This window comes from Pleurodeles waltl, chromosome 11 (assembly GCF_031143425.1).
Source record: "Pleurodeles waltl isolate 20211129_DDA chromosome 11, aPleWal1.hap1.20221129, whole genome shotgun sequence".
NCBI lineage: Eukaryota > Metazoa > Chordata > Amphibia > Caudata > Salamandridae > Pleurodeles > Pleurodeles waltl.
The window spans coordinates 522,110,126-522,135,399 of NC_090450.1; the positions used below are offsets into that span (position 1 = coordinate 522,110,126).

General features: G+C 44.1%; 1 protein-coding gene across 1 annotated transcript in view; it reads left to right on the top strand.

Moving 5' to 3' along the window:
- The window catches only part of SLC9A9 (solute carrier family 9 member A9), a 2,563,562-nt gene that overhangs the window by 207,535 nt on the left and 2,330,753 nt on the right, over positions 1-25,274 (top strand). The window contains exons 3-4 of the mRNA XM_069213904.1: positions 20,815-20,892; positions 25,002-25,078. Coding sequence (XP_069070005.1) covers positions 20,815-20,892; positions 25,002-25,078 — 155 coding nt within the window. The remainder of the gene's footprint in view (positions 1-20,814; positions 20,893-25,001; positions 25,079-25,274) is intronic.

Below are 25,274 nucleotides of genomic sequence, written 5' to 3' on the forward strand. Positions count from 1 at the left end.
GAGGCTTCTTTCATCTAGGTATCACCCACCCATTTTTTTGACACCACATGACTTCAATTTTCTTTTGACATTGTCATCTTTTCAGAAGTACAGTGAGATTTATGACACTGAAGCAGCCCTCTGTGAATTTGAGTATATTGTTTGAGACTCTCCCCCAGAGTTGTTTTTCAGTGTTACCTGGGAAAGTTTCTCATTCTGTTTTCACTGCTCCTTTTTGATATTGATGACTCTCATTTTGGCGTCTGAGCCTTAACCTTTGGGTACTTTGGCGATGTTGTCCTCCTCCACGCTCAACTACCCCAGGTCTCTAAGTGATGGACTCTTTCTGCCCTTGCATGGCATAGTATGCTTGCCTCGGTTTTTCTCTTGCCTTTAAGTTCTTCGGTTGGAAGTCCGCACAGGCCTCACATTTGGTGCTCTTGTGGTCCAGTGGAAGGAAAAGGTTGCACACTTGGTGGCTTTCCTTTTGTGTGAATAAAAGGTGACGCTTTAGGCAGAATTAGTTCCCTGTCACAAGGAACAGGGAGCCCCCAGCCCGGACATTCTCCCAGACCCAATGTTGGAAAAAGAGTAATCTGAAGATGGCTACCATGCGTGGGAGCTTATGGGGAGGGCATATTCCATCAGGAGAGGCTGAATTAGGACCAAATGGTGGGACAATCCATGTCCAATAACAAAAAAAAAGAGATACATAAGAAGGATCTCTAATACACTGGAGAACTCTGGAAACAACCACAAGATAGCGGAATAATGCACAGTATCTGAATCCAGAAAAGATTCTCGCTGAAAAACACACCTACATTTACCCATCGTTATAGGACAAGGGACCAACAGTAATTTGATGCATGCAGACAGGCAGATAAGTGCCCCTGCCATGGAAGGTTTTATCAGCAGTAATTGCATTACAAATGTTGCAGTGATATTATCAATGATGTCATAGAAGATGTCATAAGTTATGTAATATGTGGGATAATTACCAGTACATGGTGAGAGCGCGAGTTATAGTTACCTTAGGTCACGGGTTAGAGTTACTTGAGATGACTATAACTGGTGAATTTTAGTCTGTTTTTTTCATTTAAAACAAGACGTTGTCACTGAAATTGCCATCTAACTATGAAGTTTTTTTTCAGTGAATTTCTGCTGTTTTTTAATGTAAAGTAATATTTTATTACCATACATTAAGCCAACCCTCCCGCTGCACATGCCATTTGGGGTGTGGGTTTGGCTACAGTGCTGGCCAATGGCTAGGCCTTGTAGCCAACCCGCCAAAGGCAGTCATGCATGAAGGCACCACGTATGGGGTTTGGCCGTGCACGGTGTGGAGTTGTCTGCAGGGCCTGGGCTCCAAGGATCCCATTGTCTAAGAACTTTAATGGGAGGGGTCTATTACCCCCCTCCTTAGTGAATGGTGGTCCTGGGGACCTCGTCCCTGGGCCTTAATGTGTAAGCTAAAGAGAGGGGGAACAGTGCCCCCATCCCGAGCCTTAACAGGCCCCAGGGTCCATCCCCCTGGTAGAATCTCATTCAAAAGGCTAGGGAGGCCCGCAGCTCTCCTCCCCAAGCATTAATATGCCCCAGGGACCCCCTCCCCTGTGGCCACACGAAACTTGAAGGGGAGGTTGGCACACGCCCTCCCTGAGCCTATAGTCGCCTTGGGTACCCCGTACCCAGGGACCTGTATTCTATTTGGGAGGATGCCTTGGCCACCAAACAGAAAATCGGGGGCCAAGGGAGAGACCCCGTGCCCCCACAGCCCCAGCCGGTTCCTCACAATCACCCATCCTTGTTGCTGTGGGAGCTGAAATTGTTCCTGCCCACCTGAGCTGTTTTTGTTTCTGTGTGTTTTCCTGCCCACAAGAGCATGGTCAGGGGAACAAAAGTCTGCTTACATCTGGCAGGAGCATTATAAAAGCTCCCTTCGAGTGAGAGCAGACATGCCTTCTCTACCTGCGTTCTTGCAAGCAGGAAAGGGATGCCTGATCCCATTTGGTGGGAGCTTTAAAATGCTTTTGCCATGTGTGAGGTGACATATGATTCCCTGCCCTCTTCATTGCGGGCAGGAAAACTTCTGTGTCCTGGAGTAGGCCCCTGTTATATGGTTCCTATGAATCAAGTAGGACTGTGCATTAGATCACTATGAACTTCAGAATATAATGACTCAGTCCACATATACCATAAATACATGCTAACATGATTCCTAGCTATCTCACAGTGCACCATCTGAATGCATAACCTTGCCAGGGTACCAGATGGTATCAGCAACCTCAAACATGACCATCCTGACTCCCAAGGAAGTCGTGGAAACATTTCTACCCTTTTGTTGTTGCTCCTGCATACCCAGTGTAAAACAAGAAAGATATTAGATTGGCTTTTCAAACATTTATTGGAACAATTGTATTCTTGTATAGAAAGCATGAGCTGCGATTATTAGGCAGATAAAACAATGCATGGTAACCAGCATTATAAGAATGTTAAAAAAGACAGAGAATTCAATTATGATAATGTTTTTGTGATATCACACTCCTATCAGTAACGACCTACACTATCTAGAGCATAGTGGGAGTATCCTATGCCAGATCCATGGGGTAGCCGCTCTGATGTAGCATAGGCGATCAGCCTTTGCAAGATGGAGCTCAGAGTCAGCAAGGCTGCTTCTCAGTCATAGTGCACTTTGCTCCAGGATAATCCTAGCAGAAGTGCCTCTCTGCAGAGGCTGTTTATATAATAAAGCACTGTACATATTGTACTGTGTCAAAGCTGCAGAGCTGATACGATGAATTGTCTGTAGTTTGGAGCTGTCTCCAGTGGACATTCGTGATACCAGGGCAATGCGTTCTTTTCCTAGCCTTCGACAGAGTGTACAGATTGTGGCAGTGCTTACAGGGAATATCCTGCACTTACAGTATCATCTGAACACATTGTCATGTAAATGTAAAAAGTCACCATTACAAACAAATGTCTAGCTAAAATGTGCATTCTAAAATGGAAATTCTGAGAAGACTCTCACATGCTTCACCACACTCCCTGAGACACAGTAATTGAACTGGCCCCCATTGATGGGGTCCCTGGGGCCTTTGCATTCTCAGGGAGAACGCCCCTCCCTTTGACGTGCAGTTGGGCACCAGAGTATTGGGTCCCCAGAGCCTGATTATGGTCTGGGAGTGGATCCATGTGCCTCCGTCCCCAAAAGTAATGTTTTTTCATGCCCTCCCCGTACCTTGGCCCACCTCGGGGGGTTTCTAACAGTAACACAGGAGCCCATCCTTTTCTGGGTTTAATGTTGATGCAAATTCTAGGATCCTCTGCAAATTTGCTGCAGATTTAAAACAGAAAACACATTTGTGACCCCATGCTGGGTCCCTTACGGACACCACCACGAGGCCTAGAAAGTCAGGGTATCCTTACCCTATACCCTTATGTGTTTTTTAAACCTTTTTTTTTAGGACTCGGTACTGAGTTACGAGTCCTAAGATGGCTGCTGCCACAGCATTGTTGATGTGGTGGTAGCCAATCATATCTCCTCTGGAAATCTTTTAGCCCCGCAAATCCTCCATGGCATGGGATATACTTATCCTTAATTGCTCAAAAACTATTGAATGGATGTATACCAAATCACAAAAAAACACTCTTTCTGGACCAAGAGCTAGCTTTCTGCCAAATTTGCTTTAAATCCATTCAGGCGCTTGAACTATAGCTGTTGCCTCTTTTGAGTCCATATGAGCATTTGTCTATTTTTTTTTGTCACACCCATTTTTGCAGAATACTCTTGCTGCTTTTTAGACTCTGCATACTGGGGGCATTGCTGACAAGTGCCCACTGTATGTGCTCTGATCCCTAATTTAATCTCAGACCCGGGTCTGGAGGTCTCAGTCAACTGTGTGATACGTAAAATATGATTGTAAAGTTTCTACTAGTGTAATTGTAATGTCGTATGTGACATTTTTTCAGACTTCACACCCTAAACTGAAGGACTGGAGACATGTAATATATACTTTGTTCCATTACACTCAGAACTGATGAATAGCCAAAAGTAGAAATGTTACTACAAAGTCTAAGAGTAAATTTACACATGTAGGTTTACACATGTGCAAATTTATGTTTGTGAATAACCCCAGCTGGGGCAGCCTTTCTGTTCTTTAATGCAGCGCAGCAAGGCAACTTTTGCTCCGTTGCGTGAAAGGGGGAGGGCAGAAATACACATTATTCACAATGATTTGGAGCATTTCTGCACTCTCCTTGCGCTGGCGAATGCACTATGTGCAGTCGGGTGCCAATGCAGGCACACTTGAATCATGGTCCAGAGGTGTCTGCATTAGAGGCAGGATTGTTTTTTGTGCAGGAACGAACACATTCCTGCACAAAAGCAACCCTTAGAGGCATATTCCTCTTCCTGTGTGTGATGCAGAATGCAGCACACGGCGAAAGAGGAATTAACAAGGAGAAATAAAAATATTTCTCCTTGTTGTGCTTCTTGTCACATAGGTGTACCGTTTTGGCACACACCCGAGTTTACAAATCTGGGTTTGCATCAAAATGCATGAGTGGATGCATGGGAATGCACATGCTCCACCCCGGTAACGCCTTCTAGATGCAAAGTAATACAAGAGAGCAGCACTATGCGCTGCCGTAGACTGCTTTGTATTTACTGAACCAAACAGTCACACAAAGTGGCTTTGCATGGCTTAAAAAATACCAGATAAGGACTTGTATTACTTTGCAGCGAACTGCGTCACTCAAGGACAACACAAGTCCTTAGTAAAACTGCCCATTGATGTTTATGATGTTGCCAATTTCCCTTACTTTTGTTTTCTTCCTTCAGTGGTATTACATGTGTGTTTGTTATTGCCAGCCACCATCGGGCTGGGGGCAAAAAAAGGAAATTTGTAGCAATGTTAATTATTTAACATTGTATGTCTCCTATGTTAATTATACTGTGGTTAGATTTTCCTGGAGGAGTGAGGGCTCATGCTTCGAACCTTTTGGTTTTCCTTGGTATGCAGAACCTGTAGGTGTAAAGAAAACCCCCCGTTCTTTGGAACCGTGTGTGTAATTTTTTGGTTTATACAGTATTGGGAGCTCCACAGACGGGACCAGGAGTCTGTCCTCCGAATATCCCACATTTTGCCCCTCCTGTTGTTGTTTTTTGGTGAAGTATTTCACACCATGCATTACATGAATGGAAGTAAATGCAGTTAAAAACTGATGAAGCAATTTGGAGTTATTGATGCAGTTCAGAGCAATGACAAGTACAAATACCTGCCCCCAGAATGGATTCTTTGAAGACAGGACTCCTTTATTTAAAAGTTCTATTAATGACCAGAACTGTTGCCACTTTAACAGGACATGGTGCAGAAGGTAAAAAAAAAAAATCCTCATGCACTGCAGTTCCATTCCTTTCTTGTCATACCAGTCCAAACGTCTACAAATCCACATAGAACACTTCAAGGGCCGGACATCTATGTAAGAGTAGCTATTACATAGTAACCAGTGCTAAATCTAAAAACACTGCTTTTGATTGAGTGAATAAAGCAGTTACATGAAAGAAAATGCTGTGGAAAGGTTACATGGTGCTTGGTTTAAGGTTTAAGAGATATTAAACATGCTCTTGAAATTAGTGAATTAATTAATTCATCTGACCTTGATTGTCTTTTTATCACTGAAACATGGGCGAGAGCTGATTCCAACCCAGATTTTTTAATTGCAACACCCCCAGGGTACTCGTTCGCTAGACAAGATAGAGAAGAAAAGAGAGGGGGATAGCTATAATTTTTAAAAATCCTTTAAGTTGTACGTTTATTGCACTCAATGGCAGAAAGCAGATTTGTGAAGGCTCTTATTTTAAAATTAAAGTTCAAAATAGCCTGGTCATAGAAGGCCTTCTACTCTATAGACCTCCGGGCCCTAAGAATGCCTTCCTTGCTGCCTGGCCGTCATTGCTGGAACCGCTGCTCTTAGCAGAGAATGCCTTGGTATTAGGTGATTTTAACCTACACTTGGATGAGTTATCGGACCCAGCCATGGTAGATTTTACTAGCTATATGCAGAGCCTGGATTGGCATCTGGAAGACATTTGTTGGATGCTATTTTTATTAGATCAGGACTGATTTCCAGAAATGGTAATAGGGAGGTAGATTGGTCTGATCACTTCCTACTATCCATTACTATCCTGGCCTGCCCCTGTTCCGAAATTGCCTTCGAGCACTGTCTTAAAAAGGCCATGGCATAAGATTAATAAGACCAATTTCTCACAGACATTGAAAGAAGGTTGGGACCAGGGGAAATCAGTAGGCCGCTCACACCTTGAGATTATTGACCTTGATCTGAAAAGGGCCATTGATGCGCTAGCACCGCAGACCGCGTTAATCACTAAAGCCCGACGTTCTCAGTCTGCACCTTGGTATTCGGAGGAGCTGAAAGATTTACAAAGAACCTATCGTAGGCAGGAGCGGAAATGGTTACTAAATAAAACTATATAAGAGGAAAACTCAGGAAAGCCCTTGGGAAGTATAAATTGGCCATTAGGTTTGCAAAAAACGCTTTATTTTTCTAAAGCTATCAGAGGGGCTATGAACTCCTCTAAAGAATTGTTCAATACAGTTCGAGCTTTGACAGCCCCTCCGACGAGCCCAGGATTTTCCCCCTCTGAAAATTCTCCTCAGTACTGTCAATTGGTGGCGGATTTTTTTAATAACAAAATTGTCAAATTGCTGACAGACTTTAGTCCCCCTCCCCTGACTCAGAGGGTGAAGTGCCCCTTTCACACGCAGAGTTAGCCGATACGCTATATTGTTTCCAACCCCTCCATGCCGATAGAATCATCGACTTACTAATGGCAGTGAAATCCAGTTCACCTGCGGATTCTTGTCCGCCCCACATTTTAAAGCTAGCCCCTTCGCTGGTGGCCTCTGCTTTGGAGCCAGTGTTCGCCGAAATCCTTCTGGAAGGGAATTTCCCAGCTGATTGGAAACAGTCTACAGTTATTCCTCTCATTAAAAAACCGTGAAAAGATGCATCTGATCTTACTAATCTTTGCCCTATCTCTTTACTGCCTTGTTTGGCTAAAATGTTAGAAAAACATCTCAATCAGGAGCTTGCTGAATTTCTCCAAGGTAATGGTAAGCTGGATCCATCACAGCACGGTTTTCGCAGTGCACATAGCACGGAAACAGTATTAATTTCTACTTCAGACATTATTCGCCGAAGAGGGGACTTGGGAGAAGGGACGATTCTAGTTCTGCTAGATCTGTTGGCAGCATTCAATGCCATTTCTCCTTCCATTCTGCTTTGTTTGTCCCAGGCGGGAGTGAGGGGGAAGGGTTGGAAGTTACTTAGCTCTTTTCTCACGGATAGAACGATCACGGTGGCCTGTGGTGAACATCGTGCCTCTCCTTTTCATCTCCTGTGCGGAGCTCCGCAGGGGTCATCTCTTAGTCCTACGCTTTTTAATTTATATATGGCGCCTCTGGCGAACCTGGTGTGCTCCTTTGGCTTCCAGATTGTTTCTTATGCAGATGATATACAGGAGATTGTGCTGGTCTCACATAACTGTGAGGACTCAAAGTAGAAATTTCAACGCTGTATGACAGCAATCAATAACTGGATGGCCAGCAATTGGCTCAAACTTAATGGGGACAAGACTGTGATTATGACCCTCATTACGACCTTGGCGGGCAGCTGAAGCCATCTGGAGATCCCCGCTGGGCCGGTGGGTGGAAACCCCCCACAGCGGGGATCTCGGCCGCAACACAGGAGCCGGCTCCACATGGAGCCGGCGGTGTTGCGTCAGTTGCACCCGTCGCGCTTTTCACTGTCTGTTATGCAGACAGTGAAAAGCTGCACGGGACCCCCAGGGGCCCTGCGACTGCCCGTACCGCCAGCCTTTTCCTGGCGGTTCAAACCGCCAGGAAAAGGCTGGCGGTAGGGGGACTCGTAATCCCCTGGGCAGCGCTGCTAGCAGCGCTGCCCTGGAGGATTACTACCGCCGGGGCCATTGTGGCAGGAACAGCCTGTTGACAGTGCTTCCGTCATTACAGCCCTGGCGGTCTTGTACCGCCAGGGTTGTAATGACCCCCTATGTGTTTTGGTCGTATTAACTCTTCTTGGAACAACAGTTGGTGGCCCCCGGTCTGTGGGGGCTGTCCATCTCCCTCTCCCTCTGCAAACAAATTAGGTATTATTTTTGACTCTGCCCTCTCTTTCAAGTTACAGATTAATCATACAGTTAAGATCTGTTTCTGGATCCTAAAAACGCTTAAGAAAATCCTACACCTTCTTGAGGAGGACTTAAGGCTGCCAGTAGTACTGGCGCTAGTCACCTCAAGACTCGATTACTGCAATGCTCTTCTGTTAAATGTGAATAAAACGTCTCTTGATAAACTTCAGTCTATCCAGAATACGGCAGCGCGCTTTATTCTGAATCTTCCCTGTTTGAAATCTCTCCATTGGTTACTGATTAATAAGAGAATTATTTTCAAGACACTCTGGCCCTCATTCTGACCTTGGCGGTCTTTTCGCAAGACCGCTGAGTTACCGCCGCGGTGAAGACCGCCGACCGCGGCGGTGTGCCGCTGTGCGCATTCTGACCGCTGGGAGCGTTCCGCCGGAAAACCGCCAGCAGCCACACTGGCGGTCGGCGGGAAAGTGGAGACTGGTCAACCTCCACCGCCACGCCAGCAGAACACCGCCCACAGAATTACGACCCACATTTCTGTGTGGCGGTCTTCTGTTGGCGGTCTTCTGTTGGCGGTCACGTCCCTATGGCTCCCGTCGCCTCCCGGAGGACCAACGCACAAGGTAAGTTGATCGTCCGTGAGGGGAGGGGGTGGGGGGGTGTTGTGTGATGTGGGCGTGCATGGGGGTGTGCGTGTGAGTGTGTAGAGGGAGTGTGTGAGTGCGTGTATGCGGGCGGGGGGTGCTGCTGTGTCTATGGGTAATGTGTGCTGTTCGGCAGGTGCGCATGTCGGCATGTATGTGTGCGGGTATGTGTCCCCGTTGTGTATGTGTGTGTAGGGGGTGTGTATATGTGCATGTTGGGGGTGTGTGCATGTCGGGGTACATGTATGTGCATGTCGGGGTGGGGGTGGGGAGGGGGTTCGTACCACCTCTGGGGGGTGGCAGGGGGGTGGAGGGTGTGGGGGGAGGACTCGGGTGGGTAGTGGGGGGTGGGGGAGACCCCTATCAGTGCCAGGGAAGGAATTCCCTGGCCCCGATAGTGCTTACCGCCATGGTTCGCACGGCGGTTCCCGCCCGCAAGAAACCGCGGCGGTAGGCAGGGTCATAATACCCTTGGCGGTCTTAGGACGACCGCCGGGCCGGAGTGCGCAAACTCCAGCCCCGCGGTCATGACCGCCGTGGCGGTCGGAGTGGAGAAGTAGCGGTCGGTCGCGGCGGGGACCGCCGCGGTCAGAATGCCATTTTTAATACCGCCGGTCTGTTCGCGGTCCGACCGCCGTCTCTCCGCCGACCGCCAGGGTCAGAATGAGGGCCTCTGTCTTACTCATAGAGCCTTACAGTCGGAGGGCTGCAATTATTTGAAGTTTTCTCTGCAATTCAATCAACCGACTAGATATCTGAGATCTTCTTTCAAATATATGATTGCGGTTCCTCGCTGTAATAAGGCTAGGTCGGGAGACCGTGCTTTTACGGTGGAAGCGGCGAGGCTTTGGAACTCCCTGCCTTTCACGCTCCGACAAACTGCGACTCATTTTATCTTTAGGAAAAGCCTAAAAACCTGGCTCTTCGCTCAAAAGGTATTCCTAGTTGGTAGCTTGTGCTTCTCCCTGTGTTCTCGTTCAGATTAGCGATTCGATGCTTCTTGCCGGAATGCGCTCTATAAATAATCCAATACAATACTAAATAATATACTTTAAATGATGCACACAAATCAAAGACTGCCCAAAATCCGCATGGACAAACCAGGCTAAGTCAAAACAATTCACCAACTACGAAATTATTTTATGGGTTTTTCTAGCTGCGGTTGTAGTTTCCTGATTGGAATCTGGGAAGCTGATTTTCATAATTGCAAGGGTAAATTTAATCAGCTCCTTCTTTTCAAATTGTCGCTGTCCTTTTGAAGAGATGTTTACCGTTTACGTTTACGTTGTTGTCATCCTTGTTTTGCAAGCCACTGTTGTAGCCACTTACTGCGCTAACAGTGGTCCGCAGTATAGCCCAGCTATGGACAAGCGGGTGTCACTTGTTAACCTCCTAAAGCCCAAGGTAGATAATGCTAGATGCATTATTAGCAGGATGATACAGGCGTCATATAAAACCCTTACAGCAGGGTCATGTTCTAAACACAAATATGTTTTAGCTTTTAACTAACACTTTTTTGCAATGCAAGTAGCTGGGTAATTTGAGTCTTGGCTCAGCCATCACCCATGAACACCCGCCATACCTAGGCATGTTTTCAAACTTGATACCCAAGGGAGTCCAGTGTGGTGTGACTTGCATGGATCTTATGATGTTGCCTTACTGAGAAGCCCTTGCAAACCTCAAAGTTAGGATAAAAACACACATTTTCTCACATTTCTGTCAGGGAAGTTCCACGTTCTGCAGGGATCCATAAATGTCTTATTCAGCATTCGGACATCTTCGATTAACTCCTTCGCTGCCAGGCCTTTTCCCCTTCCTGTACCAGGCCTTTTCTTGCCTATTTGGAATAGTTCTCGCTTAGGCCCTCATAACTTTTTGTCCACATAAGCTACCCACGCCAAATTTGCGTCCTTTTTTGCAAACACCCTAGGGATTCTAGAGGTACCCATACTTTGTGGGTTACCCTGAAGGAGACCAAGAAATTAGCCAAAATACAGTGAAAAATTCGTTTTTTAAAAAATAAATTGAAAAAAAGGGCTTCAGAAGAAGGCTTGTGTTTTTTCCCCTGAAATTGGCATCAACAAAGGGTTTGCAGTGCTAAAATCACCAGCTTCACAGCTTTCAGGACCAGGCAGACTTGAATCAGAAAACCCAATTTTTCAACACAATTTTGGCATTTTACTGGGACATACCCTATTTTTACGATTTATTGTGCTTTCAGCCTCCTTCCAGTCAGTGACAGAAATGGGTGTGAAACCAATGCTGCATCCCAGAAACCTAAACATTTCTGAAAAGTGGACAAAATTCTGAATTCAGTAATGGGTAGTTTGTGTAGATCCTACCAGGGTTTCCTATAGAAAATAACAACTGAAATAAAAAAATATTTAAATTGAGGTGAAAAAAACAGCCATTTTTCCCTACGTTTTACTCTGTAACTCTGTGATGTCAGATTTTTTAAAGCAATATACTGTTACGTCTGCTGGACTCTTCTGGTTGCAGGGATATATAGGGCTTGTAGGTTCATCAAGAATCCTAGGTACCCAGAGCCAATAAATGAGCTGCACCTTGCAGTGGGTTTTCATTCTATACCGGGTGTAGAGCAATTCATTTGCTGAAATATAAAGAGTCAAAAATAGGTATCAAGAAAACCTTTGTATTTCCAAAATGGGCACAAGATAAGGTGTTGAGGAGCAGTGTTTTTTTGCACATCTCTGAATTCTGTGGTGCCCATACTAGCATGAGAATTACAGGGCATTTCTCAAATAGACGTCTTTTTTACACACTGTTTTATATTTGGAAGGAAAAAATGTAGAGAAAGACAAGGGGCAATAACACTTGTTTTGCTATTCTATGTTCCCCCAAGTCTCCTGATAAAAATGGTACCTCACTTGTGTGCGTAGGCCTAGTGCCCGCGACAGGAAATGCCCCAAAACACAAAGTGGACACATCAAATTTTCTCAAAGAAAACAGAGGTGTTTTTTGCAAAGTGCCTACCTGTGGATTTTGGCCTCTAGTTCAGCCGCCACCTAGGGAAACCTACCAAACCTGTGCATTTTTTAAAACTAGAGACCTAGGGGAATCCAAGATGGGGTGACTTGCCGGGCTCTCACCAGGTTCTGTTACCCAGAATCCTTTGCAAACCTCAAAATGTGGTAAAAAAAACACTTTTTCCTCACATTTCGGTGACAGAAAGTTCTGGAATCTGAGAGGAGCCACAAATTTCCTTTCACCCAGCGTTCCCCCAAGTCTCCCGTTAAAAATGGTACCTCACTTGTGTGGGTAGGCTTAGTGCCCGCAACAGGAAATGCCCCACAACACAAGGTGGACACATCACATTTTCTCAAAGAAAACAGAGGTGTGTTTTGCAGAGTGCCTACCTGTGGATTTTGGCCTCTAACTCAGCCGCCACCTAGAGAAACCTACCAAACCTGTGCATTTTTTAAAACTAGAAACCTACGGGAATCCAGGATGGGGTGACTTGTCGGGCTCTCACCAGGTTCTGTTACCCAGAATCCTTTACAAACCTCAAAATGTGGCTAAAAAACACTTTTTCCTCACATTTCGGTGACAGAAAGTTCTAGAATCTGAGAGGAGCCACAAATTTCCTTCCACCCAGCGTTCCCCCAAGTCTCCCGATAAAAAAGGTACCTCACTTGTGTGGGTAGGCCTTGTGCTTGCAATAGGAAGTGCCCCAAAACACTATCAAAATTATCAAATAGAAAACTACCTGTTTTTGCGGGGGGCACCTGCGTTTTTGGTCCTGGGCTCAGCAGCCATCTAGGGAAACCTACCAAACCCAGACATTTCTGAAAACTAGACACGCGAGGGAGTCAAGGGAGGTGTGACTTGCGTGGATCCCCCAATTTTTACTTACCCAGAAACCTCAGCAAACCGCAAATTTAGCGAAAAAAACAAATTTTCCCCACATTTCTGTGTGGGATCACTGCACCGGGACAAATTTACTACCACCCAACGTTCCCCTGAGTCTCCCGGTAAAAATGATACCTCACTTGTGTAGGTGGGCCAAGTGCTTGTGACAGGGAAGAGCCAAAAACACATCAAAATTGAGGGAGAACCAAAGTGGGTCCAAAAGGGCAGTTTGGAAAAAAAAAAAATTTAGGCTGACAAGTGCAGCAGAAATTTTATTGGTATAGATGAGACAATGCTGGGTGGTAAGAATTTTGTGGATTACTGCAGATTCCGGAAGGTTCCATCACAAAAATTTGGAAAAAATGTGTGCTTTCCAGCAAAGTTGCAGGTTTGCAGGCATTGTGGGTAAGGAAATGGTGCGAGGAGCATGTGAAGCACACCACCCTGGAATCAACTAGATGTTTAGTTTTCAGATGTGTCTAGTTCTTGTGGATTTTTCTACATGGCAGCATCCCAAAGTAAAAAAAAGTGCAGCCCTCACCGTTCCAAGTGGGACGATTTTGAGAGTTATCAAAGCTCTCTTGGCCCAAATGTAAAACAAAAACCAAAAATAATCAAATGTCCTCTTGCTTGCCATGGGATAAGATGTTTTAGTGTGCGGGGGAGAGCTGAAAGACTGTTAGCCCCTCCAGTTTGGGTGGGGGCATAACCATGCCCATACTGGTTGGTAGCCTCCACCCCACTATTTTCTTTTATTTTTTTTTATTCCCTGGCATCTAGTAGACTTTCTGTCCCCCAGGGGTGTGGATCGGGGGTAATTGCTCACTTTGGGTCCATTTATTTTGGGTGGGGGTATAGCCATACCCTCAACCTCTTATTTTGAAAAAAAAATCTTCCCTGGTCTCTGGTGGACTTTCTGCCCCCCTTGGTGGCAAATGGGCCTTCCAAAATAGCCCTATCTGCCCCCAAGGGGGGCAGTTATGGCCAACAGTAATGTGCCCCCATGGGGAGAGACCCTTGCCCAAGGGGCTGCCCCCTCCAAACAAAACACACACATACACACACCAATCCATGGTGTCTAGAGGTTTATTCCCCCTTTGGGGCAGATTGGCCTAACAAAAATAGGATGATCTGCCCCCAAAGGGGGCAGAAATGGCCTAAATACAATTTGCCCCCCAGGGGAGCGACCCTTGTCTAAGGGGTTGCTCCCCATACATAAAAACTTAAAGTAAATAAAAAAATATATATATCCTGGTGTCTAGAGGTTTCTGTCTAATTATATTAGGCCGATCTGCCCCCCCTGCCTAGAAATAATTTGCCCTCCGAGGAGCAGCCCTTGCCCAAGAGGCTGCTCCCCTTACTTCAAATAGCCCACAAACAAATATATTCCCTGGAGTCTAGTGGTTTCTGCCCCCTCTGGGGGCAGATTGCAAGGCCGATCTGCCCGGGAGGGCAGAAAGGGCCTAATAATAATTTCCCCCCCCCGAGCGACCCTTGCCCAAGGGGTCGCTCCCCAAACATTAAAAAAAAACAATAAACATTTTCCCTTGTGTCTAGTGGATTTCTGCCCCCCCTGGGTGCAGATCGGCCCAGAAATGCCAAGAAATAAATTGCCCCCCCCCCGAGGAGCAGCCCTTGACCAAACCCCCCGAGGAGCGGTGCTTGACCAAACCCTTATTTGAAATAACAAAAAAAATAAAAAAATCCCTGGTGTCTAGTGCCATTTCTGCTGCCCGATCACATCGCGATAGAGCAGCAGAAATGCTCAGAGAAGCCTGAAAGGAGAGGAAAGGCTTTTCCTCTCTTTTCAGACTTCTCTGCCCCCTCCACGTGATCAGAGGAGAAATGCTTTGCATTTCTCCTTCGATCGGCCGCAGCGCGCGAAAGTGCGCTGACGTCATCAGACGCCACGGGGAGTTGCGGGAGGGGGCGGGAGTGGAAGGGGAAGCGATTCCCCTTCCATCCCTGCCCAGGGGAGGGGGGTGCCTGGCCATCGGGGAGAGCGGTAGCACTCCCCCCGAGGGCCCATAGCAGGATGAGGTGGTCTCGTCCTCGGCACCGGGGAACCGGCACCGAGGACGAGATCACCTCATCCTGGGCACCCAAGGGGTTAAAAATGGCACTCCACTTGCATGGCTGGGCCCGGCTGCCATAACAAGAAAGGCACCAAAACACAACATGGACAGATTAAATTGTTCCGCTCAAAGCTGATGCATTTATCCTAATATGAGTAGGAGTGGATTTTAGGCTAGGGATTGAACGCAACCCAGGGACATCTAACAAACCCCAACATTTCTAAATACTAGATAGCTGGAGGAGTCATTTGCAGACATTCAGCAAGGCAAGTGGGCCTAAATTGTGATTTTCCTCCACTCTACTGGCCCATATGTAGAAACTACACCGAGAAGAATTTAAATTTCCTCTCACTTGTCATAGGGTTGGGAATGCTTTCGCCTCCAGGGGAGCACAAAGACTGTTTAGACTTTAGGACTGGTGTTGGTGCCTGATGTCAGGACGGACCAGACCCCACTCCCTTAGTTTTTAATAAATATTACTGCCATTCAGTGGGCTTTCTATCCGCCTCCTCCGGCCTCCTTCACGGGCAAATTGCACAAATTCCCTGAAAGACAGTATCGCTCATTTTGGAATGGATTTATGGACAAATGCCAGGGTGGGAAGAACCGCCCTTTATTTGTGCCCAAATGTAAATCCCTGGTTTCTAGTGGGCTTTCTGCTATCTGGTTGAAGATTACTGGCAACCCCCAATCAGGGAAATCCTCCTGTCTCTCCCCTCAAGTGTCCCATTCGGCTCTGTTGCACCTTTCAGGTTGTGTGTTGTCCGATGCCATGGTGCGAGTTCCCCACTCCTTTGTGTTGTCTATACGTAAAATCCATGGTGCTTATTGTGCTGTCTACCCCCCTCAGGTGTATATTGGTGGCAAATCCCCCATTTGGGACAAACCTCCTATGTATTTAACAGTGGGGGGCCAGAAATACTTTACTCCCTCTTTTGAGTTAGGGGTATGGCCCTATAGCAGGATGTGACACCATTATCCTTTTGTTTGTTTTGGCACCTGGTGTATAGAGGGCTTTTGGGCTTTCTCCACCCCCCCCCCCGGGGGAAACATTGGGAGAAAACCCCCACAAGACCCTGAGAGGGAGGTAGATAGGCTTTATTGCTCCTTTTGAGGTTGGGCACTGCTCAGTGCCTGGGTGGGATGCCCCACTCCTATTGTTGTGCCCTAGTGTGAAATCCCTGAAGTCTATGGGGCTTTCTACTGCCCATAGGGATAAACCCCCCAGTGGAGTCAAACCTCCTATCTACCCCCAGGGGGAGCAGAAAGAATGTATTGGCCTATCTGAGGTGGGGGCATAGCCCTATGCCAGGGTGGGCCATCGCACCACTTTAAAACAAAAGTTTATAAAGGAAAACCCTGGCATCCTATTGGATTTCTACCTTCACCCTCGAGGCAACAGCACATCCTGCTTTTGGGGTGGGGTTGGGCCTATATATGGGTTGGTTGCCCCCCCCCCCCTTTTTTAAAAATTTATTTTCAAATCCATGCTAGGTAGTGGCTCTTCGTCCCAGGGGTTAGGGTGGGGGTGATTGCGGGCGAACTCTCCAGTTTGCATCACAGATTGGGGTCTAACTTTCTAATTTGTCTCCTGAGGGGGCAGAAAGTCTATATTTCTTCCTTTGGGGTGGGGGCGTATCTCTATGCCAGGGTACCTGCCCCACCCCTTTGTTTAAAAAAAGATTAATCTCTGGTGTCTTATGGGCTCCAATCTGCCACCCTTTTGGGGGGCAAGAAGCATGTATTGCTCTCATTGGGGTGTGAGCATGGTCCTATGGCAGGGTGGGCTTCCCCCTCTGCTTTGTGTTTTTTCAAAAAATCAGAAATCTCTGATGTCTAGTAGGTTTTCTACTCACCGAAGGGGCAAACTGGGACAAGTACCTCAATCTGCCTGCGGGTAGTGGGGGAGGTACAAAGCCTACCTTTCATCTTTTACAGGTGTGGTGTAACCCTGTGTTAGGATGGTCTATCCCAAACCCCTTTTGTATTCACCTTCCCTGGTGGCTAGATGGATTTTTGCCCCAACTGGGGGGTAGAAAGACTGTGTAGGCTCTCTTGGGATATGGGCTTGGCATTATGCTGTGCTGGGCCACCTTCACCTCTTTGTTTATTAACAGGGGACAGGTGAAAGTCAGACCCCCAATGTGCCTCCCTGGAGGGCAGAGGGCCTGGCCATCTGGCAGGCTGTGCTGAGCCCGCACTTTTTAAATATTTACTTTACTTTCCTGGTAGTAAACCTCTGACCTCTCCATCAATAGCAACCGGCTGTGATTGATCTTGAAATTGAGTTAACGTCAGTAGTGTCCAAGGGGTTAAACTGGTGTAGTGCAATATCGCTGAAGATAAGTTTGAGATGGGAAGGAGCAGAGGGGCTCAAGAATGATTGGCATACTCGACAAAAATACATGATATATTTAACCCTAAGAAATGGAAATACAATTGTACCTTGAAAATAAGGCAAAATAATAATACAGTGGGCAATGAAACCTTACGTTACAATGGCAAGTTCAACCAGTGGGGAAACACAACTATATCTAGTAAGGCGATAAGGTTGAGGCGTAGTGTCCACAACCTGTGTCCAGAGCCTGCTGTTCACCACAAGGTTGTCACTTGTTCAACAGTCTTTTGTCCTCAACATAGGGCATGTGTAAGCCCGTCCATACTTCCAGAGCATAGTGGGCATGGCCAAAGTTTCAGACCAGTGCATTCCTTGAGCTCCTTGAGTGATGTCATCAGTTAAATCAATGGTGACGTGATTTGTGGTATCACCTATTATGTAATAATTGATTAAGCAATTTGTGGTGTTATCTGAGAGATCATGAGCACTGCAACAAGGGTAGGGAAATTATAGTTGCAATGCTCAACATTGCTGCTAAAGTTTTGCATTTTACGTTTTTGTTCATAATCATATTTCATATTATCCATTCTCGTCTAGTTTTTAGGGGACTTTAACTATTTTTCTTCAATGTGTATTATTTTCTCATCTGAGGAAAAAAAGTGAAAAAGATTTTTTTTTCAGGGCATATGTTTCTGAACTAGTTACATATAATTGTTTCCACTGATAAAGCAAAGGGTTTTGTGTCTTCACTGTCTCCTGATAATCCACTTCTACACCATGCTACGGATTTATTAGGTGATTCTGTTTATTTCAGTTTTTCCTTTGGCTGGAGCTTAGTTAATATTGTTTTGAATTTCAGTCCTTGCATTGGCCAGTTGTCTCCAGCACAATGCTGACACCTACTTTGTGGGTTCCATTAAAAAAAAACATGTTTTGTTGTGATGAAACCTGGCCGTCCTAGTAATTTGGCACCAGCAATAGTAGCTCCTGTAATTTGTCTATATTTCTGTTATTCTTCATGATTAATTTGCTGTCATTACAAGGAATATTATGTGAAACAGGGTGTTGTTTCAACTACTGATTGAAGCATATTAAGGAAATTACACCATGGGGTGCAGTATTTCCTGGGGTGTTACTTCACAATTCAATTTGAGCAGGCTGGACTGAGGTATAACGTACAGTACTATAGTTTGTACCCTCAATTAAAATACCTTCCACCCCTGTTCAACCTCATTTCCAAATTTCACCAACATTTTCATACTGAAATTTTAAAAGGAAAATCCATGCAACTTGCAGACCCGATTGAGGAACAAACTTGAATTTATACCAGAAATGAGATAAAGGGGTACTCATAATAAGGTGCTTATGCTCAATTTGTTGTCACTCATAAAACATTCCTTTGAATTGTATTCCTCTACAAACTACAAACTATTCTTCCCCTCTCCCCATACCTTTGTCATGAAGGGTTCCATGCCAGAGTGTACCGCTTGCCACTTCATACTCTGATCACAGAACAGATTGCCTTATCATGTCTCAGTAGACCCGGATCCATAAATTTACTAATTTGACCAGTGGTGGCTCCTCCGCTAGGGCGGAGGAGTGTCGCCCCCCCCCCCCCACCCTCCGGTCAGCAGCAACCGCTGCAAATCCTTTAAGAAGAATCCTTTAAAAAGAAAAGAATAGTAAGCTACATTTATTATCCTTTCCTTGTTAAAGGGCAGGGTATGTGGAGTGACGAGTAGTGGGAGGAGTGCACTGTGCACTCCTCTCACTGCGCATGTATGTTTGCCCAGCTGCCTCGGGTCGGCCAAACACACATGCGCAGTAGGCTCTTTCCAGCCCGGCAATACAGTTGCCGGGCTTGAGAGTGCCTGCACAGGCTCCCAGTCTGCCTGGGAGCGCTCTGGCAGACTGGCTGCTCTGAGCAGCATCACGATTGGCCGCAGGGCAGGCTGGGAGCCTGTACCTGCAGTGACTGAGGCGAGGGGTGGCATGTGGAGCAGAGGTAAGGTTTTTTTTAACATTTTTCTTTTTTTAATGGGTTTAATTTACTCCCACCCCCTCCCCCGTGTGCTGCCCCGCCTCCTGTGACCCTGCGAGCCGCAACTGAATTTTACTGTCTTCAATTAGTATAGATTGGGGCTGTGTGAATGGACAAATAAATGTGAATGGGATGTGATTTAGACACCCTGCTGATTCAGTGGTTTATCCCATGCTAATCCCTGTGTACTTGGCAAGTTGTGGCGAATCCACAAATGATACTGCAAAAATGGTTTCTTCCCTGGCATTATAAATGTGTGATTCCATAAGAGAGCTGTGGTTCTTCATTAGGAAAATAATTATAAACAAGTCAGTTTTTGTTTTTGCACGTTTTTCAAGGTGAAAGTCTTGCCACAAAATATGCATTACAACCAAGGTACAGTTCTTTTGCTTCTGTTTTGTGAATCATCATAGCTCCTGCGGGAATTGCTTCTTTGTGGGTGTAAATTATTATTTGTAATACTCACTCGCAGCACTTCTTAAATTGCATCTCTTTTTTTGTGCATTATGCAGTTTATTCATGCTTATGTAAAACCTTTCCAGGCAGAAGTTTGCTTAAGACCAGTTAAAAACGTTTTGAACTATCTCCACGACTGAAACATGACTCTATAAAGGGAATGTGAAAGGTGACTGCTCTTGAGTTTTGTTCTGAAAAAATATTTCTCTCCTACAAACTGATCATGTTGAGCTCACAAAAGCGTTGGTCATGTTGCACCTTGACTAGTGTAATGTTACATAGGCAGGGCTCCCAAAGAATCTAATTGCCTTGCTGCAAAGATAATACAACCAGGGAGGCATAATGTTCCAGAACCAGCACAAAGTTAACCAAATTAAATCAGCACTTCAATACTTCACCGGCTCCCGTTTAAAGCAAGGATCTGCTTTAAGGTCCTCTGATGTCCATAAAGCCTGTTGTGAAAATGTCCAAATACTCTACACACATTAGTTACCCATTATGCTGCAGCAGGAATCTTCACTCAAAGACTACCACCTCATCATCCAATGATCGTTCAGGTTGCTCAAGCATGGAGGTCAGATCCTTAAGGAGATGAATGCCGTAGGCTTGCAATGCTCTTAACTTAAATCGGAGATGTGAATCCTACTACAGAACTGTTCACACATGCATACAAATGAACTTTGGCAAGGAATGGGTGATGAATGAAGAACATCAACATGATTTCTATCTCACTGATCAGGCACTTTTGACCCTCCCAAGTTTCCCAAAGCTAAATTAATCTCCAGTACTTTCATCACTCTGAAGTAACCAAAAGGAAGTGCAGCACTTTACAAAACTCCCAGACAAAAAATAAATTCTCCTTCCTGTTGCAGCTGAAGACATGGCTTTTGTATTTGTTGATCTCTTGTTTGTTGGTTGTGTTAATGAACTAACAGTTTAGCAGTAGGAATACACATCATTCACTCACTAAATGCATGCTTACAACACACCAATTTTTAATTCAAGCACTAATAATCCTAGTATAGTATTTATACTAGAAACTATTTGCCAGCCAAAAATACAGTCTGACTACTGGAGCCATGTACAGGACGTATAGCCCATTTAAAAAAAAATAAAAAATCCCCATAAAGAGTTTACAAAGTACTACAACAGCTACTCTTGTTTACAAAATGTAGATTTATGCCTTCTGTGTTTAATCATCGTGTTGTTTTTCTTGGCAGATGACATTTGATGCAGGAATCTTCTTCAATGTACTTCTTCCACCAATTATATTTCATGCTGGATACAGTTTAAAAAAGGTAATTTCTGAACACACTACTTCTGCTTATGAATAATAGAGACCTGATTATGACCTTCGCGGACTATGTTACTCCGTCACAAACAAATATCCCGCCTGCCGTATTACAAGTTCCATTATAACCTATGTAGCTTGTAATACAGCAGATATCCGTCACGTTTGGAGTGACGGAGTGATCCTCTCTGCCAGTGATCCTCTCTGCCAGGGTCGTAATTGGGCCCTTAATAGAGATTTAATTTGATTAATCAAAAATGTTCTGCAGGGAATGATGAGCAGAATCCTTCTTACAAGTGGACTTCCAAACTGAGATAGTGGAGTAAAACAATTGTGTCTAATCTGCATTACAACAGTGTATTGTGTGTTCAGTCTTGTGTGAGTTCACATAAACTATACAGGTAATTCAGCCAATATTGTTGAAATTACCATGTCTAGATTAATTTTATTATTTGCACACTAGCTTAATAAACCATTCTAATTACTACCCTTTGCTTCTCGGTTCTTCCTAAAGGCTTGATTCTGAATGGTTGGCAACTAAACTGGCCAATCCACAGTACACTATCTTTCAACAAGTGTGCACCAATGTACCCAGTGGCTGGATGATTCTTTTGTTGTTTTTAAGTGTTATTTCAGTGTTGTCACATAAATGTGTTAATGTATTGTAAATACAATCAGTTCAGTTCAACATAGTCACTTAAAATTTCTCAAAGTTCGTTGAGTCAGTCACTAGTGCATGGAAGGAAGAGAAAGGATGGAGCTGGAAACTAATGGCTACCAGTCTGTTCTCTCTCTGCTCAATGCACTCTCTTAAATCTGTTTTCAACCCATTCTGAGTTGTAGGATATCATCCTCCCCCCCCAAATTAACTACTTTCTAGATTCCCTCAAGAAAGTTCTGGGCAGCATCACCTGTTCGATGATATGAACTCTGCCCTCAAATGAAACTGTCAGCCATTTTGATGTGTTGTAAATCTGCATTGTATTCCGGGAAACCGAGCACCTTCAATTTTGCGGCCCTCAAAGAAGTTCGCTTTCCCACTTTTGTTTCTCATTTCAGTTCTGACACGACATTCTGTTGTGGACTAACCCCAGAGATCTTTGGCCTGTGAATTATATGCATTATAACCATGATGTACAAATCATAGTTTGCTGGTAGAACTTCTGTATCCAAAAGTATGAACGTTGTACTCAGGTTCTCACCCTTGATAAATCCCCATGACAATGATAATAAATGAGACCCAATACCTCGTTCTTTAAGGCTTCTACACTAATAAACACATTTATACATGTATTGCTACAAGCAAAGATCAGATTCGAGTTTGTTATCACATTAGCAAAACTGACGTCAGAAGAACACTTTCTACTTCCTCACAGACTGCATCCAAAAATTACTTCACACAGAGAAACAACTCTAACAATAATTACAGAGTCTCCTCAATGTGATTTTACCGTACTGCACAAACTGCATCCTGGTTTTGATTAAACACCTTTTGGTAAAACTATATGAAAACATACCATGGCACAAACCATTTATGAAGAGGTGCTCAGTGTGATATGCTTTTTATTTCCACTGTTGAGGGAGAGGCAGCATGATTCACTCGAGGCTCACTCACCTCTCTTGGGTCATGGCCAATTCTCACACTCCACAATGGTGATAAATAGCATATGACATCCTGCATTTATGCTGTATCTTTGTGTCAAAATATATATTGAATTTCATTTTTTAAATTAAATATATTAATATTTAACTTTGTGTTTTTTAAACACGGAAATATAACGATGTTAGTATTTGTTTTTGCATTATGTTATTGTTTTAATTAAAGGAATATACTTTAATTATTTAATAAACATTTGATTAATTTGTGCTCTGTAACCTTTTTTAGTTCTAGATCAAAAGTATTTATTGTAAGTTGATTTACATGTTTAATTGCATTAAATATTTTACTTTTTTTATATTATTAAAATTGTATGTCTTTCTCTATACTTTATCATGGGGAGCGCCTCACCCTGGTGGTGGAGAACTCCACCTACATGTGAAAAGTTGCAAGCAGTAACTTTACACTCTAATTTTGGTGTGGGGGAGTTTTACCATGGGGGAAAGACATGTTACTCTGAATGATGGAGTAACTTTGGACTCAGAAATAGAGACTAGCAAAACATAGTAGTAGTAATTTACACATTAATAAATGTACACATGTACATTTATTTTGTGAATAGGCACCTCTTTCATCAGCTGTGAAAACGTTTTATAGCCTCATCTTAAGAGTTCAAAGAAAGAGTTGACATTTCTCAGTATTGTTTCCTGCCAAACAGATCGTACAGAAACGAGGTAATTCATTCCTTTTGATAAATATTTCACACACGGAATTAATGTTTGCACACAGAAATAACAACAATATAAGGAACTACCGGATCAAAGCTATCAGGGAGACACAAATTACATTTTCGAGCCAACACAAAGGATGCTAGCTGTGGCTAAAATGCTCTGGAGTGCAGTTATCCAACCAAGGTGTGGGTGAAGGCCCTTGTCCCCTAGAATGGCGTGACATTTTACCAGTAGGCCCTGCTTAATGCTGTGTGCCGCAGGAAGAAAACTTGCAGGTTTCAAGAGTCCCTCTCCAGATGGCTGTCAGTAACATAAGCATGCATCTGGATATCAACGCGCTTGTGATTGCTAATCTGGAGGTGACGGTTCATATGTACATTAACCAGGAGCAGCGATAGCTATGATTTATTGCTTAGACAGCACAAAAAGGGGTTTCCAGGTAAATTAGGATGATCTCATCCATATTTTTATACTCATATTAGATACACATGAGCTGATGCAGTCCAGAGATGTAGGTGACAGTGCTTTGCCAGTTTTATTGAATATAGTGATCCTCTGTGTCATGTGTGGCTGAGAGGTCTAGGAGGTTGAAGACTGCAGACTGATCCTTGTCTTGGGTCAAGAGAAGGTCTAAATGAATGAATGTTAGCATAGATCTTATACCAGTCAGTGGCCTGAAGATGATCTTACGTAATGTTGTTTCCCATGTACTCTTGGAGTTATTTTGTGATTTCCTTTACCAAGAGTTTGCTTATGAACTATAGGTCTGAAATAGGTCTATAGTTGGCTAGTGCCATACAGTCTGCTGAATTGGTGTCAGCAGAGCCTACATCATCAGGGCTGTTCCCAGTCCCTGTAGAAGAGAGGTGTGGTGCACGCAACTAGCATCAGCAGCCAGTGAGGATATTCATTTCTTGACCTAGGTTGCGGACCTTTAGGTAGACTGAATTGAGCATGGCTAGAATGAGATATGTAGGGTTTCAACATGTTTCTCCTCATTAACATTTCTTTCAAGCTCATTTTTGGGAACTTGTTGAAATCTGTACTTAAAATGGGAGCGATCAGGGGAGGAAAAGGTGACAGTTGTAAGTATTGATGATAGCCTCGCACATAAATTGTTGTGAAACTATAGGTTCAATTTGAATTCTTTCTAGGTTTGAATTTTCTCTTTGCAAGTCGCATTTGACAGTGTAAATTTACATGTGCGTGGAAGCTGTTCTGAGCTCCTTTTTATGGATATATGCAAGCTTAGTTCCACAGGTCAGAGGCCATTTTTGAGTCATTTTATTGCATTACTGCATTGCATGACTATTTGGGTGCTGGAGTGAGGTAATAAAACACCAAGCCTGACTGTGCATGAATATTCTACGTATATGCATATACATTACAACATTCTTAATTTCCTCATGAGATGCAAGTGAATGTAAATGAATTCCCATACAAATTTGAATATATTTATATTCTCTAGAGTACTCTGCACCTTGGAAGCTAAGATGCCTTTTCATATTTTTATTGTTCTGCTTAAAAACTGTGGCTTATTCATTTTTATTACATTACAATATTTGAATAGTGTGGACTTAGCCACTTGGGCACTGAAACGCTTCATGTATAACAGGAATATACATATATGAGGTGAATCATAGGAAAAAAAAGAAGAGAAGAGACAAGAACATATTTAGACATCCAAGTAACTTAATATTTAAAAGATATGTGAACATCTTGGATTAGAATTTGAACTTTCTTTTCTCAGGTATAGCATTAATTTATCATTGCCTTTTTTTTTAACAGAGACATTTTTTTCGGAATTTGGGATCGATCCTTACTTTTGCATTTTTAGGAACTGCCATTTCTTGCCTTGTCATTGGGTAAGTGAAAGTAGAAATTTGAAAGTCATGACTTGTTTAATTGTAAATTGTGGATTGTTTGTCTGCAGGTTTAAGGTCAGACAGTATTTACCAATTGTTTTAAGTCAATTTACTGAATACGTGTATGCAGTGAAATGGAATAGTTTAGAGTTTTCTACAGTCGTAGTACGCTGACTAACTGACCACCTTTGTAACA